General features: G+C 38.1%; 1 protein-coding gene across 1 annotated transcript; it reads right to left on the minus strand.

The window, feature by feature from the left end:
• Positions 1 to 143: 143 nt before the first annotated feature.
• Positions 144 to 17123, minus strand: LOC132113943 (signal recognition particle subunit SRP72-like). Its single transcript, XM_059522004.1, has 18 exons — positions 16980 to 17123; positions 16347 to 16467; positions 10111 to 10234; positions 9877 to 10020; positions 9678 to 9789; positions 8811 to 8842; positions 8539 to 8663; positions 7518 to 7575; positions 7245 to 7376; positions 7030 to 7158; positions 6883 to 6955; positions 6726 to 6790; positions 2136 to 2231; positions 1872 to 2053; positions 1574 to 1711; positions 1289 to 1326; positions 1053 to 1212; positions 144 to 809 (listed from the first exon to the last, which is right to left on the minus strand). Exons 1-18 carry the CDS (start codon positions 17077 to 17079, stop codon positions 644 to 646), a joined length of 1995 nt encoding a protein of 664 aa, XP_059377987.1. The 5' UTR covers positions 17080 to 17123; the 3' UTR covers positions 144 to 643.
• Between the last annotated feature and the right edge of the window lie 524 nt (positions 17124 to 17647).

Consider the following 17647-nt stretch of genomic DNA (forward strand, 5'->3'; position numbering starts at 1 on the left):
TCACAATCCCAAAACTGACCAGAGCATAAAAAACTAAAAAAAACAAACAATGGTTTTGCCTTAAACGGTTATACATGCTGCACAATCATGGCAACAGATCGTTAGGAGTTTCCATATGAAGGAGCGAGACACTCGAGAGTTGATTGGTTTTCCAGGGATCTCTTTATTAATACATAACACTGGTTTCTGAGGAGAGTTTGTTTAAAATTAGAATCAGGGTTTAGCACTGGATTTAAAAAATAAATATCTCAGCTTTGCATAAACAGTCTCTATTGTGAGCATTCATGTACCAAGCAGCAGAGACGAAAAATAAACAGAGCATTCATACAAGTCCAGAACATATAATGGAGGGGGAAAAAAAAGCAAAGTAGAAATGCCCCACTCTTTAACATTGATAGTGATGCATATACACAGTGGATTGGATGATAAAAAAATGCATTGACAATAGATTCCATAAGACAGCTTCGCTTAACCTCTGATGTTCAAAAATCACATTCTTTTTCCTCATCCTTCAGAATTTAATGATTGAAACTTTTGCGATTCGTCCTCCAGGCCACTGGAGCAGGTGTCTCTTCATTATTACAACTGTTTCTCAGTGTTTCAAAAACGAGCAAACCAAGGTTGAGATGAAATCTCTCTCTATCTACCATCCTCCCTTCCCTCCTTTCTTCTTCTTCTGCGGTGCCTTCTTTCGAGCGGCTCCGGCCGCTGCAGGTTTCTGTTGCCGCGGGGGAACCGCGTTGCTCGTGCCTGTTCCTGAGCCGGGTTGAGGGGAGGTGGGCGGACTGCTGGCGCTTTTACTGGCGTCTCTGAAAAACAAACACCAAAAGTATTTCTGATGTTGCATCTGGTTCATTCAAAATAAATAAATCTAAAAAAGTAATTATAATAAAGGAAGTGTATTGCATTGGTGCTGTATGCATGCAGCAGGGTCAAGATGTAAAACTAAAAACTGATTTAAAACCTCAATAAAAACAAAACTCAATTATAATAAAACAACACTGGCTTGCATGTAGTATATGCTGCAGAAAAAGTAGTACGTGAGAACGTACAGCTCGGGAGACCCTCCAGATGTTGCTCCCTGTGTGCCGCGGCCGATCTGCTCCTTCTTCTTGCCCTTCTTCTTGCCGCGGTAGTACGAGCGCTCTCTCATCGGCAGCCAGCGCTCCGGGTCAGGGGTCGATTTGGGGTCGTAGTTCTTGGGCAGTTTACCTAAACACAAAAACATGAACTACTATGTATTCTTGTTATTGCTGATAAAATCCTAAGAGATCAATAGCACAAATACCTTTCTTCTTTTTCTTCTTCTTTTTAACATCTTGTGGACTGAAATAAAAAGAACAACATGTTAACTGAACAAACAGGGTTAAAAAAACCTGTAAATACAGGCTTGAAATGACAAGTGTTTGCATCAAGTTTTCTGATGTTCATTAATTCATTTAAATAATTTAGTGTTTGATAGTTTTCAATACAAGTATAAATGAACAATTATTAAATATTTATTTTATTCGTTTTATTTTATATAACTTATTTTTGTTACCTTAACAATAATTTTTGTAACTTAATTAGTTACCCCTGTTCTTTAGGCTGGCTTTCGCCCACGACTTTGGCAGCTTTCTTCCTGATATACGTGGCTCCGTGCGAGTTCTCCAGTTCATCAACGTCCACATTGAAGGACATGGTGTCCGGGGAAGGCAGATGCTTACTCAGACTGAATAAAACTGAGCGCTCAGGAAAACACACAGCATTTGAGTCCTTTTCCAAAGCAAAGTACATTAACAGTCCAGTCAGCAACCTGGAGTCAAGTAGCGTGACCTTCCTGCTGAGCTTTCAGTGATATCACAGTACAAAACCGCCATGTTTGAGGATACGCTTTGGCCTTGTCTTGATCCACAAGCGAGTATGCAGAGATGAGCTGGGCCAGCGTGTGGACATCATTCGTGTTTCGTTTCCACAGCTGCTCCAGATCACTGGTGGCCTCTTTCTTCCGGCCGTGTTTCAGCTTGTAGTTGGCAGCTTCGCGCACCAGAGAGAGGTGGATCGCAGACCCTGGCTGAGAGCAGGTACAGGTTAAACAACAATGATGCATTTCTGAGCTAATAAAGTGTCGCCGAACCGCCATCCCTCTCATTTACCTGCTCTGACTGGAAATACTGGATCGCTTGTGTGAAGACGTCAATTGCGCTGTCAATGTCTTCTTCATTTGTGTACATCGTGACCAAAGCGGAAACCTATAATAATAAAAAAACAAAAAACAGTTTAATATTTAAATAAGGTTCCTATTAAGTAACAAAAAAGCTGACCGGAGCTGCGTTTGAATTACAATCGTTTTTTTCCTAGTTGTAGTGATGTTCACACTCGCGTGATGCCTTTTGAAAACCTTAGGCCGGTGACACACTGGCATATTGCACCTGTCAAACAGTCTATTTTGCCATCAATACTGTTGATGGTGTCCTTTATCAGTAGGCTTTATATTTGTGCTCAACATGAAGTATAGATATTGTTATCGTGAAGACAAGATCCTGGTCTGTCGGCGGTCTCCCTCTATGTCACCTACAGTAGCAGCAGCGCGCCAGCGCCGCGTCAGGCACGATTCTGGTGTGTAAAGACACAGAAAACGCGAGGCAGCCGTCACGCAACTGACACGCAGCAGAAACGCCACGCTCATGCCGCGCATCCAGTGTGTCACCGGCCTTAGAATCAGCTGAAGGCGGGATTTGCGCTGGACGCGGAGACTTCCGCCACTTAATATGTTCGTTTGGAAACACGACAATGTACCGATGTTCCTTGCACAAAAAATTGCATTCGGTCATTCGGTAAACACGTGCACCGTACCGAAAGCCCTGTACCGAAACGGTCCGGTACGAATACACGTACCGTTACACCCCTAGTATAAACACTTAATCTTGCTACAGTAGCAATCAAAATGAAAGTATCTTAAAGGTCCCGTTCTTCGTGATCCCATGTATTAAACTTTAGTTAGTGTGTAATGTTGTTGTTAGAGTATAAATATCTGTAAAATTCTAAAGCTCAAAGTTCAATGCCAAGCGAGATATTTTATTTAACAGAATTCGCCTACAAAAAACGACCCGTTTGGACTACATCCCTTTAGTTCCTGCAGTAATGACGTCACTAAAACAGTTTTTTGACTAACCTCCGCCCACATGAATTCACAAAAAGGGGGCGTGGTTTTGTTGCGCTCAGACGGAGAAGGAGGAAGAGCTGTGTTTGTGTTTGTCGCCATGTCGTCAAAACGCTGTTATTTTCATCTCGGAGTCCAATCATCTTTGTTTGGGCTTCCCAGGGACGCTGTACTTGGAGATTAAAGGTTACAATTTATGTTTAACTCGGTTCCCGAAAATTATTATCCACATGTAAAACTATGTGCAGCACATTTTGCTGAGGACAGCTTGCTGAGGACTGCTTCCTCAATCTCAATCAGTTTAATGCCGGATTTGCACAAAGATTATTCTTGAAAGATGGAGCAGTTCCCTCTTTGTCTGGAGAAGGTGTTTATGGACCACAACCGGTAAGTGTATTTTATTATTTAAGTTGGAGCATTTAACAGTTTCTGTAGCTTATTACACAAAGGGCAACACTGTTTAGCTTTGTTAACTAGATGTTGGGGCTGTGCAAAAAAAACGAATGCGATTTTCATGCGCATCTCGTCAGTAAATACACTCCTGTGATTATAAGTACATCTCCAGCACATGCTCCTCCCCACTTGCTTCTCAAAACTTGTCCAATCGCGTTTCCAGGAGGTCAGCCTGCTCTAAGCTGGTGTCGAATCACAACACAGGAACCGCTGGCCCAATCAGAACTCGTCACGTATTTCTGAAGGAGGGACTTCATAGAACAAGGAAGTCATCAGCCCGTTTTTATGACAGTGAAAACAGCGGTATACAGATAGGTGAATTGTGTGAAAAATACTGGGGTTTTTTACACGTGAAACATTAACATGTTATATTGCACATTGTAAACACAATCAAAGCTTCAAAAAAGCACGAAAAACGGGACCTTTAACACGTGTATGTATTGTAACGTAATATCCTCCTCTCCCACGAGGTGGCGACAACGGCTCGTTTAAAAAAAGAATTTGACATTGAATCTTCATTCAAAAGATTCTAATTGAGAAACAGGTCTTTATGAATTGAGACATTGACTACATTTAATTTTAATTTTGTTCAAATTAATATATATATTTTTTAAAAGCAATGAACATTTTGTCAGAGCCACTAGTAAATTATTTTGTTTAGTTTTCTAATCTTTTTTTTTCTTTAGAATCGTGATCTACAATTTTTATGCCTATATATATAAAAAACATGATTCTCAGTCTATCCAGAATCTTGCATCTCTAGTTTACATGTTGTTTATTGCTGCATTTCAGTTGGATAAAAGACCATTTTCCCTATACATTTCATCATTGAGGATTTCTTCAAAAAAAAAAAAAAAAAAAGTCTAAAAATCTGGTCTTGTCTCGTTCTCGTGAACCCAGTCTTGTCTCGTGGGATAAGCGTCTCGTCACACCCCTAGCTATAAATTACAAATTATATTTACTAAAACTATATTTTTATGCATAAAATCGTATGCATTTAACAAATAGTCATATCCAATACGTAGGATTTCTATAGATAAAATATCATTTAAAACGTTGTGTAATTATATTTTCTAAATTTATAATTTGCTAAGTTAGATATAGTTATATATACGATTTTAGTTTACCACTTTGTATAGTTATATTTTCTTTGCTGTACTTATTTATACATATGCAATTATGAATAAAATGTACAGTAAATATAATGTATAATCCTTAACCAATTCAACCACGTTAAAGGAATAGTTCACCCAAAAAAAAAAAATTCTGTCATCATTTATTCACCCTCATGAGTTGCTTTCTTATGTTCAACATAAAATAAGACATTTTGGTGGTTCCCATTGACTTTCCATAGTATTTTTTCCTACTATGGAAGTCAAAGGCAACCACCAACTGTTTTTATTTTCAAAATATCTTCTCTTATGCTCAACATAAGAAAGCAACTCATGACATGAGGGTAGGGCTGTAGCTATCAAATATTTTAGTAATTGAGTATTCTACCAAAAATTCCATCGATTAATCGAGTAATCGGATAAAATGTGCTTTTGATTAACTAAAGTGCAATATTATGCAAGAGAAAATAAGACTCCTGGGTCTCTTAAAATTAACAACTAAGTTTCCTTTTAAATGCATAGAATGCAATGCATACATCAAAAATAAACATTTAATTATTACCCATTGTTTCTCTGTCAGTGAAGTGAGTGAAGTGACATTCAGCCAAGTATGGTGACCCATACTCAGAATTTGTGCTCTGCATTTAACCCATCCGAAATGCACACACACACAGAGCAGTGAACACACACACACACACACTGTGAGCACACACCCGGAGCACTGGGCAGCCATTTATGCTGCGGCGCCCGGGGAGCAGTTGGGGGTTCGATGCCTTGCTCAAGGGCACCTAAGTCGTGGTATTGAGGGTGGAGAGAGAACTGTACATGCACTCCCCCCACCCACAATTCCTGCCGGCCCGGGACTCGAACTCACAACCTTTCGATTGGGAGTCCGACTCTCTAACCATTAGGCCACGACTTCCCCCACAAGTCTGTACTTGTACTGTGAACAATGACAATAAAGTTGACATGAATTGAGTGCATTTAAGTCCCATTCAGTTGGGGTTTTAAATAAAGCATTTTCTGAGATGCACATTAAACATTAAACACATAAAACATTAATTAAATTTATCTTTTAATTATTGAAAATTAAGTAAACTTAACTTTTTGGTAAACAAAGGGGATTTACTATTAAAAATAAAACATGGAAGAAATGTTGTGTGATTAAACCTTAAAAATAATAATAATGTTTGATTTTTTTTTTGTAGTAGGCTATGTACATTCTGCTGAACAATAGTCTTTAACCGGACTTTTATTTTGACGGGTTGATGTACCTTTACAGTTCTGTGTATGTGATGTGACGCTAGTTTTACTCAAATCAAACGGTCAATGCTCGTGAAGTGAGTGTCAGAGCAGTTCTGGAGATGTTGTTCATGTGTTCACGTCCTTATTTAGTGAGACAGCAGACGCTGAAATCACCGGAGCGTCTCGCGCGCTTCCGTGTGTTTAATGAATGAAGAAGCACTTCTGCACCATCCATTCACACAGACACGCAGAACATACAGGATTCATATTTAAATAGACTGTTCCGGCTTAATATTTACAGATATTAGTCCATATCATAATTTGATGTAAGTGCAATGACCTATTTTTGATTATTTCATTCAAAATTTGGCAAATTCCGTGCCATTCCGCATTAAACTGTAAATTCCGTTTTTATGACTGGATTCCGCGATTACCTCCGCGTTTTCTGCATCGCGGAAATCACAGGGCCCTAGTTGTGGTACTCCTTCCGCTTTGTGGGTGACGTAAACGCGTTGTGTCACATTAAAAAAAGAATTGCGAAAGCAGCTGACGGCTTCGGGGCAGAGGAATTTGCCTCGATCATTTTTTGTAATCGAGTTACTCGAGGAATCGTTTCAGCCCAACATGAGGGTGAATAAATGATTACAGCATTTTCATTTTGGGTGAACTATTCCTTTAAATACAAATGGATTTAGGTTAATCACAATTATCTTTACCCACTAACAGCCCTGCGTAATTCCTTCAAAAATAATCAAAGGCAAATGAAATCTCACCATTCCTGGTTTATATTGAAACTCTTCTATTGACTTCAGGATGTCACAGGCTTTGGTTACGTGACCTGTTGGAGATGCACACATACACTGCACTTCAAATACCCTTGGAAGCTCAATCTACTCTCTGTAAGAGCATCTGTTTGGGTTGTATTCGTACCTTGCGTCAGGTTGAGTTGTGCCATGGTGAGTTTGATTCCAGAAGCGCTTTCGGGGTGCTGATCTGAAAAGCGCTGCAGCAGAGACGGAAACCATTACAGAACACCACAGATTAGCAGAAACTGAAAGAGTCAGGTGGGGAAAGTACCTGCAAGAGCTCTATGGCTTTGTTGTGCTGTTTTTCTCGGCACAGCTGGGCCACCTGGATCAGAACCGGTCTGGGGTGACCTGGACTCTGGGCCTGCAGGCTTGCCAACAGCTTTTTACACTGATCGGCCTGTGGGATGACAACGAGAGGTCAGAACAGGTCACGTCCGCCAGGAAGAACTCAACAACATTGTACAATACAAACTGGGTGATTACCTGGTTAGTGTACATAGCCAACAGGGCTTTGTTGATCTCAATAGCCTGCAACTGTTTTTTGGCCAGTTTGTGCTCAACCCCTTCAGCGCTGGTCAGTTTCACCTTCTTCTTGGAGTCAAACACGTTTTGGTCCTGGAAGATCAAAGAGCATGGATAAAAACGGCAGTTACAAACAAGCTAAAGGTAAAATTCATCATTCAGCTGACATGATTGGCTCTTCAAGCATGTGAACGCAGAATATGAGTAAGATCCTATTGTTTTTTTATTATTTACCTTGTTAATGGTGATGATGTTGTTGGCAGTCACAGCCAGCAGACCCACATCAGACGGCCTGAATGCAAAGACCAACACAAAAGTCTAATGTGGCAACCGTAACGTACCTGACAATCAATTTTATTTCTATAGAAATTTTCCAACAAATCCAATGCAAATCATAGCAATATAAGTAAATTAGAATAATATTTAATTATAGTGATTTAAAAAAAAAACTGAATTAAAAGATACTACATAAAAGCCAGACTAAATAGATTTTTTTAAATATCAATATTTTCTGCAACCTTTTAATTCCCCTAATAATTTAATTCCATCTTATCACCCGAGCATGCATGTATTTGCTATATTATTAAAGGAACAGTTCACTCAAAAAATTTCATTTTGCTAAAATTTAACTCGCCCTCAGGACATCCAAGATGCAGATGAGTTTGTTTCTTCTTGGGAACAGATTTTGAGAAATGTAGCATTACATCACTTGCTCACCAATGGATCCTCTGCAGTGAATGGGTGCCGTCAGAATGAGAGTCCAAACAACAGATAAAACAACCCAGAAATAATCCACACCACTCCAGTCCATCAATTAATGTCTTATGAAGTGAAAAGCTGCTTGATTACAAAAAAATACAAATCCATCATAAAGAAGCAGTTAACTTCAAACCATTATTTCAGTCTAAAAGTCAAAACAACAGCTATAAAAAAGCTTGCTCCAGTCGAAAAGGTCCATACCCCTTTCGTCCTCACATCAAAATCAACACACTTGTGTTTAGAACAGTTTTGGCTTGCAAACATTACTTAATCTGTGCATATTTCACTCCTGTTTCAGATTGAGACTCTCATTCTGACGGCACCCATTCACTGCAGAGGATCCATGGGTGAGCAAGTGATGTAATGCTACATTTCTCCAAATCTGTTTCCAAGAACAAACTCATCTGCATCTTGGCTGGCCTGAGGTTAAGTAAATTTTCATTAAGACTCCTGTTGAGTTTTATTTCCTTTTAAATGTACAGTCTGTAACACGCACTTGAGTTTAATGACTTGATTGTAGAGTTGAAGGGCGTCTTCCGTTCTGCCCTGTAGCTGCATCACATAAGCCACCTGAGAGTGAATGATGGCCAGTTCAGCTTCAATGTCCTCCTCCGTCACATCCTAAATAATTCACAATTAAATTGCAACAAATTAGACAAAAATTAGCACACAATTTGAGGTCTTTGTTGAAATCCCCATTAAGATTAAGTAAGCAATGATGAAAGTGTTGCAAGCATATCATATCACAAATATGGATGCATTACTCACAGAGTCCTCTGCCAAAGACTTCCTGCACAACTCTGGGAAAACAAAGAGAACAAATGGATGAAACAAAACCTGATTGACTCATTCATGTCGTTCTCAGCCACCTCGGGTTATTCTTAAAAGCTGCAGAGACTCAAAGTGAAACTGTGTGGGAGGCTGATGGAGCTAATTTTGTCTAGGCTGGCCCAGCATCAGTGACTTATGACTAGTGGGACAGACCCACAGCATTTCATTCACTTGCATGAGACTCGAGATGCTAACTGGATAACTTGTTGACAGAAACAAAAAAGGAAGCATTTTACTGCCAACAGATTTAATGAGCCAAACCAAATGATGTAATGCACTGCCTGAAGCTTTTCTGCCTGGTTTGGATTGCACAACATGATTTCCCAGCAGTTCAGCTCCATATTAAGACCTCAAGATGTTGTAGAGATGTGGAGACTAAAGACTGTGTTAGATAACAGCCACGATGCACAGGAGTTAAGTCTACCTGATGTTTTTAATGCTGGTGCGGTTTGTCTCACAGTCTTTATGTCAGATGGTAGGGTAGGGTACAGAACTCAATTAGTGCTGCTCAATTAGGGTTGGGTGCTTTGTTAAGTACTATAGGTGCAGGTTTAATAAACCCTGCTCTAGAAACATTTCTTATCAAGTTGGCTTGAGAAAGCCAACTTGGGACAAATTTTAACACCAAACTCCTCCTAGAGCTTTACAGCTAAAACTCTTACTGAGGCCAAACTTGTACATATTTAGTGTTTGCATATCAAGTCTTTTTATGATTACAGATGCACAGATTAGTTTTCTCCAATGATACAGACCCATAGTTTGCAATCTCTGCTCTAGCCCTAAAATAAAGGCATGACCTCTGACCTTCAGCCTTCTGCAGTTTCTGCATGGCGTGGCTGAGCTGCCCTTGTCCAATCAGGCAGCAGGCAGCATTGTAGCACAGCTCATATGAGCTCTCCGGTAAACCCAGATCCTCCTGAATACAAGCAAAACATGGAAAAATTATAAGATGCTACCACTTTAAATCAACACATTTCCACAGATGAGTGTGTCTGTTTCTCACCGGTGATGTGTTCTCCCAAGTGCTCTGCGCCGCTAGTACAGCTGACAGATTCGTCTTTCTCTCCTCTTCATAATCATCCTGAGAGTTTCTGATCAGGTCTTTATAGACAGCCAGACACTCGTCATAACGCTCCAGTCTGTACAACTACACACAACTGCATCAGCTCCTGCATTTGGACTCAAACAGTGAATTCATGACCCCAGCAAACGCTGACACAAAGCCCTCAGTTCTCACCACTTGGCCGTAGAGCTCCTTGAGTTTGTCTGTTTGCTCTGGGATTCCCTGGAGAGTTTTCAAAGCGTGCTCCACTCTGTTCAGACGGTATTCACAGTAGGCCTTCTCGAACCCGATCATGTCACTACAGAGACACAAAATACAACACACAAGCTTTGATTACACTGAGAACAGATGAAGAAAAAACTGCTATTCAATCATATAGTATGACATATTGAGAATATGTAGCCTAGTTCATACTCAAGGATTTTATTCAGAGGCCCAAATGGTGCAAAAATATGAAGTTCGGTACAGATGCTGATATTCATCTGGGCAAAACGTAAGATGAAATGCTGATGCTTTCAGTCAATGAGATTTTTATAACAGTAGAGCAAATACTTACATAAAATGACAAATATCAGTTATCAGAAACTCCTATAAAATGTCTTCGTAAGATGTTATTTAAATGCTAAGTTTGATGATCACAACAAACAATGCAATACAATACAATGACAACTGAGAGAGGGAGAAAAATGTTCCTCAAAAGCCTGATGGTCATATTTGATACTCATGTTTATTTTAACAGGATTATTACACAAAATAATTCATGGAGAATCAGTATAAATGGATAAAAAGGATAAAGTCAACCCAAGTTGCTTCAGTCCATTAATAATTCAGCTAGGGCTGAAACGATTCCTCAAAGTAACTCAATTACAAAAAATGATCGAGGCAAATTCCTCTCCCTCGAAGCCGTCAGCTGCTTTCGCAATTATTTTTTTAATGTGACACAACGCGTTTACGTCACCCACAAAGCGGAAGGAGACACAAGCGCTGAGTCTGGAATCGCATACTGCATGGAGTCAGTGTTTTGATTTGATTGATGAAATCACGATATGGACTAATATCTGTAAATATTAAGCCGGAACAGTCTATTTAAATATGAATCCTGTATGTTCTGCGTGTCTGTGTGAATGGATGGTGCAGAAGTGCTTCTTCATTCATTAAACACACGGAAGCGCGCGAGACGCTCCGGTGATTTCAGCGTCTGCTGTCTCACTAAATAAGGACGTGAACACATGAACAACATCTCCAGAACTGCTCTGACACTCACTTCATGAGCATTTGACCGTTTGATTTGAGTAAAACTAGCGTCACATCACATACACAGAACTGTAAAGGTACATCAACCCGTCAAAATAAAAGTCCGGTTAAAGACTATTGTTCAGCAGAATGTACATAGCCTACTACAAAAAAAAAATCAAACATTATTATTATTTTTAAGGTTTAATCACACAACATTTCTTCCATGTTTTATTTTTAATAGTAAATCCCCTTTGTTTACCAAAAAGTTAAGTTTGCTTAATTTTCAATAATTAAAAGATAAATTAAATTAATGTTTTATGTGTTAAATGTTTAATGTGCATCTCAGAAAATGCTTTATTTAAAACCCCAACTGAATGGGACTTAAATGCACATAATTCATCTGTCAACTTTATTGTCATTGTTCACAGTACAAGTATAGACAGAGAAACAATGGGTAATAATTAAATGTTTATTTTTGATGTATGCATTGCATTCTATGCATTAAAAATTTACAAATTAAAAAAAAAAAATTAAACTTAGTTGTTCATTTTAAGAGACCAAGGAGTCTTATTTTCTCTTGCATAATTAATATTGCACTTTAATTAAGCAAAAACACATTTTATCCGATTACTCGATTAATCGATGGAATTTTTGGTAGAATACTCGATTACTAAAATATGTGATAGCTACAGCCCTAATGGCAGCCATGGAATAAGTTAGCATTTCTAAATTCTGACTCTTTTCTTGAAATTCCGAGAATATATTTCACAATTCTGATAAGAAAAATCAACTCGCCATTCTCTCTTCCCCTCGGCTCAGAATCATGAGTTGATTTCCCACACTTCTGGCTTTTCTCCCCTCAGAATTTACAAACTTGCAATTATTGAGTTAAACTGAGTTATAAAGTCAGAAGTAGGAGATTTAAACTTGCATTTGTGAGAAAAAAGTCAGAATTGTGAGCAGAGGTGTCAAGTAACGAAGTACAAATACTTCGTTACATTACTTAAGTAGAAATTTGGGGTATACTATACTTTGAGTAATTATTTTTCAGCCGACTTTTTACTTCTACTCCTTACATTTTCACGCAAGTATCTGTACTTTCTACTCCTTACATTTTAAAAATAGCTTTGTTACTGCCATTTCATTTTGGCTGTAGCATAATAATATATTTTATTTGTAAAGCACTTTTCATAGTTAAAAACAATCCCAAAGTGCTACACATAAACAAAATTAAAAACCGGAAAGAACACTTAAAAAGTTAGCAAAAAGTAAAAAATGCTTGTTTAAAAAGAAAGGTTTTTAGTTCTTTCTTAAAAGAGTCTATGGCTTGAGGAGCCCTTAGGTTTTCTGGAAGGGAATTCCAAAGACGCGGCGCGGCTGAGCAGAAGGCTCGATCCCCCATAGTGCGGAGCTTAGTTCTGGGTGGTTGAAGAAGGGCTTTGTTTCCAGAGTGGAGATTGCGTGAAGAGTTTTGTGTTGCGAGTAGTTCCTTTAAGTAGGGGGGTGCGTTTCCGTGGATGCATTGTCGGGTAAGTAAGATGATTTTATAGTTAATCCTGTATGAGACAGGGAGCCAGTGGAGTGAGTGAAGGATGGGTGTGATATGGTCATATTTTTTTATCCTCATTAGGATCCTGGCAGCACTGTTCTGAATGTATTGTAATTTTTGTAGACTTTTGCTAGGAATCCCAAAAAGGAGAGCATTGCTGTTTGGTTGGATGAGAAGTATAAACACATACCATTCCGACACCCTATTGGTTTGTACGCGATTGCACCTGCACATGACACAAATCACATCACACTCCAGCCAGGACATAGCCAGTTTTGGGTTCGTTTATCAAAAAATATATTTCTTAAAAGTAGGGTTGGGAATGGAACCGGTAAGCACCGAACCGAATAAGAGGAAGCAGATTTCGGTGCCTTTTAAATGCCTGAGCGATCGATTGAAATTTGTCCTGGTTCTCCGAAATGTACACAAAGAGTACGGGCGTCGCTAGGCTTTTTTAGCGGGGCAGTAACATTAAGCTCCATAAACTGTACACAAATTTGCGATTGCCTCAGAGTCAGCCCCTTAAGTTTCATATGAAACCGGCGTCAGACCGGTCTCCTCTCTGTCTTTCAGCGCGCTCTTCAATACGCATACTGCGAGCGGAGCAGCGCATGTGCACTCAAACACAAACAGAGGACACAAGGTGTGTGTTTATCGACAGATTGTTAGAATATCCACATCTGTGCAGTTCTTTGTCATAAATACAGTTTACAAAAGGTCACGAGGGAGCAGTCGGTTTCTCATCTACTGTAAAGTTTTCGCTTGTCACAACACAGGTGTTTCCTCCAGCGAAAATCTAGCCCTTAACACATATGAACGAACACATAAATAAGTATACTTATTTAAATATACTTAATTTAATAATACGTACTTTATACATACACTAGCTACTGTGCAAAAGTCTTAGGCACGTTAATATTTTCATTTTAAAAGAATGGCGTTCGGCCAGTTATTTATATATTTTGCTGTAGTGTGTCAGTATATAATATCAGTTAACATTTCCAAACATTCATTTTGCCGTTGACAGACTGCTGGTGCATTCAAAACCGCACTAGATTATTATAAAAAAATTAATGGCAAACTGATATTTCCTACTGACACACTACAGCAAAAGATATAAATAACTGTCTTAAAAACCCTTTTTTGGGGTGAAAATACTAATGTGCCTAAGACTTTTGCACAGTACTGTATTTTAAAAACGACACTGTTGCTATTTTATAAAGAATGACCATACAGTAATTCACAGAACAGACATCACTCATTTTAACTTAATATCAGAGTGAGTGACAGAGATACAGTAGAAACATTATGTGTGGTTTTGTATTAAATAATGACCCAGATTGTGAAATACATTTATTAGCCTTAGAGTAAGGAAAGAAACAAATTGGGAAATGAGAGCATCCCAGATGAAAGCTATGAATTTATTTTAAAGGGTCATGAAACCCCCCATTTCAGCACAGGTTAGTTCTCACCACGGTTTAAAAAAATGCTAAAAAAGTGGGCGTGGTGTGCAGCCGACCGGGGGAGGGGGAAGAAAGAGGGGAGACAGACAGCACACAAAGCTTTGCATTCAGAAAGTTTCATTTCGCTCCCATCGAGCTAAAGCACAAATAAATGCACAGCCATTTGCACTCTGCATCGAAAACATATTACACATTCAGTCATTTAGAAGACGCTTTTATTCAAAGCGACTCACAAATGAGACATATATATTATTCTGTGGCGTTTATATAAGCCTTCTGACAGGTTGTGTCACAGAGCTATAAAAACGGTTACACTCACCAAGTGAATGAATCGCATTTGTGCCGAACTCATTACAAAGAAAAAACAAACACTCTTCTGCAATCCATGAATGCTTCTCTGTTAATGTGTGCGATGTCATTTGTGTGCGATGTCTGATGAGTCTTTCATAGCAAATGAACACATGCTGTTGTGAATAATTAAGCGAAGCGTCTTCTCATAGGATAAACACGCAATCTCATGAATAATTGAATAGACACCGACGCGTCATCAATGTACTATAGTCCATTGCCACGTCAAAAAACGTGACGTCAACACAATGTAGATTCTAAATCCGGAAAATGAAGCAAAAAAGCTTAAAATTAACCAATTTTCTCCAACAGTTAAAATTAGCGGATGCTAACATTGTCTTCTATGATGTGCAACACAAACACCTCTGCTAAAATCTTAGAATAAGTAGTCTGGGGTTTCATGACCCTTTAAATATTTGTCATGTTCTTTAATGTTATCCATAGTTTTTTTTGTGGCTCTTTTTTTTAAGTATCGGTTCAGGCACCGGTACCGTTTTAAAAGTATCAAAATGGCACTGGACCCTACTTAAAAGTTATTATTTCTCACTACTGGCTCATTTACCAAATGGGTGCTTTCTCTTCATCCTCCACAAATTAAGCTACTGTAGGTAGTTTGGTAGCGAGACGTTTGAATAAATTAGCGTTTGCAATTGACAACACAATTGATAATGTAGTGATAACTAGGCTTTACCAACTTTGTTACTCGTCACCCCCCCCAACCCCACCCCACTGGACATAGCAGACGTATGTAGCAAATACAGGAAGCTGTCAATCAAAAAGGTATCAGGATTATGAGTTATTTTTCATTTTTACTTTTTGATTATTCACTTGGATTAATCATTCATTCTGACAGCACTACAATGTTTATTGTATATAGACAACCATACAAGGGTAATTGTTACTAAGCCTGCACCAATGTTCTTGTCCATTGCCCTCACAGATTCCTGCAGCTAAGCTTGGATGTACATTTACATTCCATTAAAGATTATTGATGACATGCCTCTAAAGTTTGACTTTTTGCACCATAACAATACTTATAGGCAACTAGTCATCATATCTCTAGCTCTTTAATGTATTTGCATTATACTAAAGTGCATTCATTTTCAATGGGCATATATGCGGCTGAAACAGGTAGCCTAGTGCAATGGCCAAATGGCCTTTAGAAAATGTTTTTTTGAGGAGGTGGGGTAGTGCACAATATGCCCCTGTGGCGCGGCCTAAGCTTTTGTTCTTAATGCCATTTTTTCCCCTTACATTACTTTTACTTTTATACTTTAAGTAGTTTTTTAAACCAGTACTTTTATACTTTTACTTGAGTAAAAAGCTTGAGTTGATACTTCAACTTCTACAAAAGTCTTTTTAAACCCTAGTATCTATACTTCTACTTGAGTAATGAATGTCAATACTTTTGACACCACTGATTGTGAGAGAAATAAATAAATGTTTAAATAGTTATTTCATGCTGTAGGGCTAATACAATATGTCCCCTATGAACTGTATATGAGAATGTAGACTGATTGTTTAAATCAAATTTGTGCTTTCAAAATAGGTTAATCATAGCAGGTTTTATCCATAGTCTGTACATTTAAATGTCAGTGTTTAGCTTCAAATGCCATCTTTGAAGACAGTATTCTATAAAACAGATTTGCATTGCGATTCTGACATCCAGAGGCACAAAAGGTAGCAATGCATTTTAATGCAATGAATGTAAAGCATACATTTGGTTTAAAATGTATATTACATACATACATATTACATACATTTGGTTTAAAACACTGGTATATGAATAGATCTGCAGCCTGTGTGACTCTCACCTGGTCAGGGATTTAGAGTGAGTGTTTATGACATTAAGGGCTTCTTTAAAACCTCCATTCTGGATCAGACAGACGATTTTACAACACAGTGCTGTCACGTCATCCTTATTTTCATGGAGAACTGCAATCAGAGATAAAGAAAAATAATTAGTAAATATAAAATCAATGAGATATATCATTGTGAAGTCTCAAATAATTATTTTTAAACGTACCATAATTCTCATTGCAAAAAAAAAGAAAAAAGATGCATACAGAATACGATAATATTATAAGATAAGGTAAACTTATATAAACTAGTTATTATAGATCTTTAAACTTAGGTATAAAATTAAGGCATTTGAAATCAAGTTTACATTTAACCCAGCTCCTCATGACACGTAATCACTAAACAAAGACCACTCAAACTTCCAGAAAGTCTCGAATACTACTCTATAAGAGCTTCTCGTGGGTTGTATTATTAAAGTAAATCCCATTTGCCGTTATAAAATCGGAAATTTGTGTAGAAAGCAGACATTAGCGAATCTATTGCACTGCAGGTTAGACACATGCTACGGGAGACATGGATATTAACAGTGTTTTATCTACAGTCAGAGAAATCTGGACAAAGATATGAGTAATATCTTTTTATTTTACTTTTGTTGACCGCTTTTAGGGCTCTAGTAAAGTCTCCGTTCTGTCCGCAGCGGTTGACTTCGGTCCAGAGAGCAGAGACGGGCCCCGATCCGCTCGCCATCTTCTGCCATATGAGCGGAAGCAGCGAGCGGGGCAAAATAAAAGTCCCACAGCAACCACAAAGACACATTATGAAAGTCCGCGATCTAAACTGTCAACACGCCAGACTCAATAAACGCCCAATTTTATAGAAATGTCCAATAAAACATGAAACTTTCACAGTATTTTGTAAAACTTGATTCTTTTTTTTATTTTTATTTTTTAAGATTTAGCTTTTCCCTAATTTATTATCCTTTATTTACCAAAAATTATTATATGAATATAGGAGATACATTTCTGACGATATTTGAATGCAAAATTTTAGTAAAGTTGATTGATAATTAGTAATTAGAAACAAATTAGTATTTTAATTCTATTATTACAAATGTTTAAAATAATGGGATTGATAAATGTAACAGTTTTACATGAATAAGCAACCTAGTATTAACCATTGAGGACTTCACCACACAACTTCGTACTTAGTAAACATTGCTTAAATTTAACCTGTTAACTGTCGGTTCCACTTTGTGAGCATAGACGTGAAAATGACATTTCCAACTTAAACTGTTATACATTTTGATGCTTTGGTT

The sequence above is a fragment of the Carassius carassius genome, chromosome 33 (genome assembly GCF_963082965.1).
Source record: "Carassius carassius chromosome 33, fCarCar2.1, whole genome shotgun sequence".
In the NCBI taxonomy this organism is placed as follows: domain Eukaryota; kingdom Metazoa; phylum Chordata; class Actinopteri; order Cypriniformes; family Cyprinidae; genus Carassius; species Carassius carassius.

What these genes read in the sequence shown, in the direction of transcription:
- LOC132113943 (XM_059522004.1), bottom strand. Translation starts at nt 17,079, where the DNA reads ATGGCGAGCGGATCGGGGCCCGTCTCTGCTCTCTGGACCGAAGTCAAC. An exon ending in CACTCTAAATCCCTGACCAG is followed by an intron (nt 10,235 to 16,346) that starts GTGAGAGTCACA and finishes GTGTCTCTGTAG; the next exon opens with TGACATGATCGGGTTCGAGA. An exon ending in AGGAGCTCTACGGCCAAGTG is followed by an intron (nt 10,021 to 10,110) that starts GTGAGAACTGAG and finishes AGTTGTGTGTAG; the next exon opens with TTGTACAGACTGGAGCGTTA.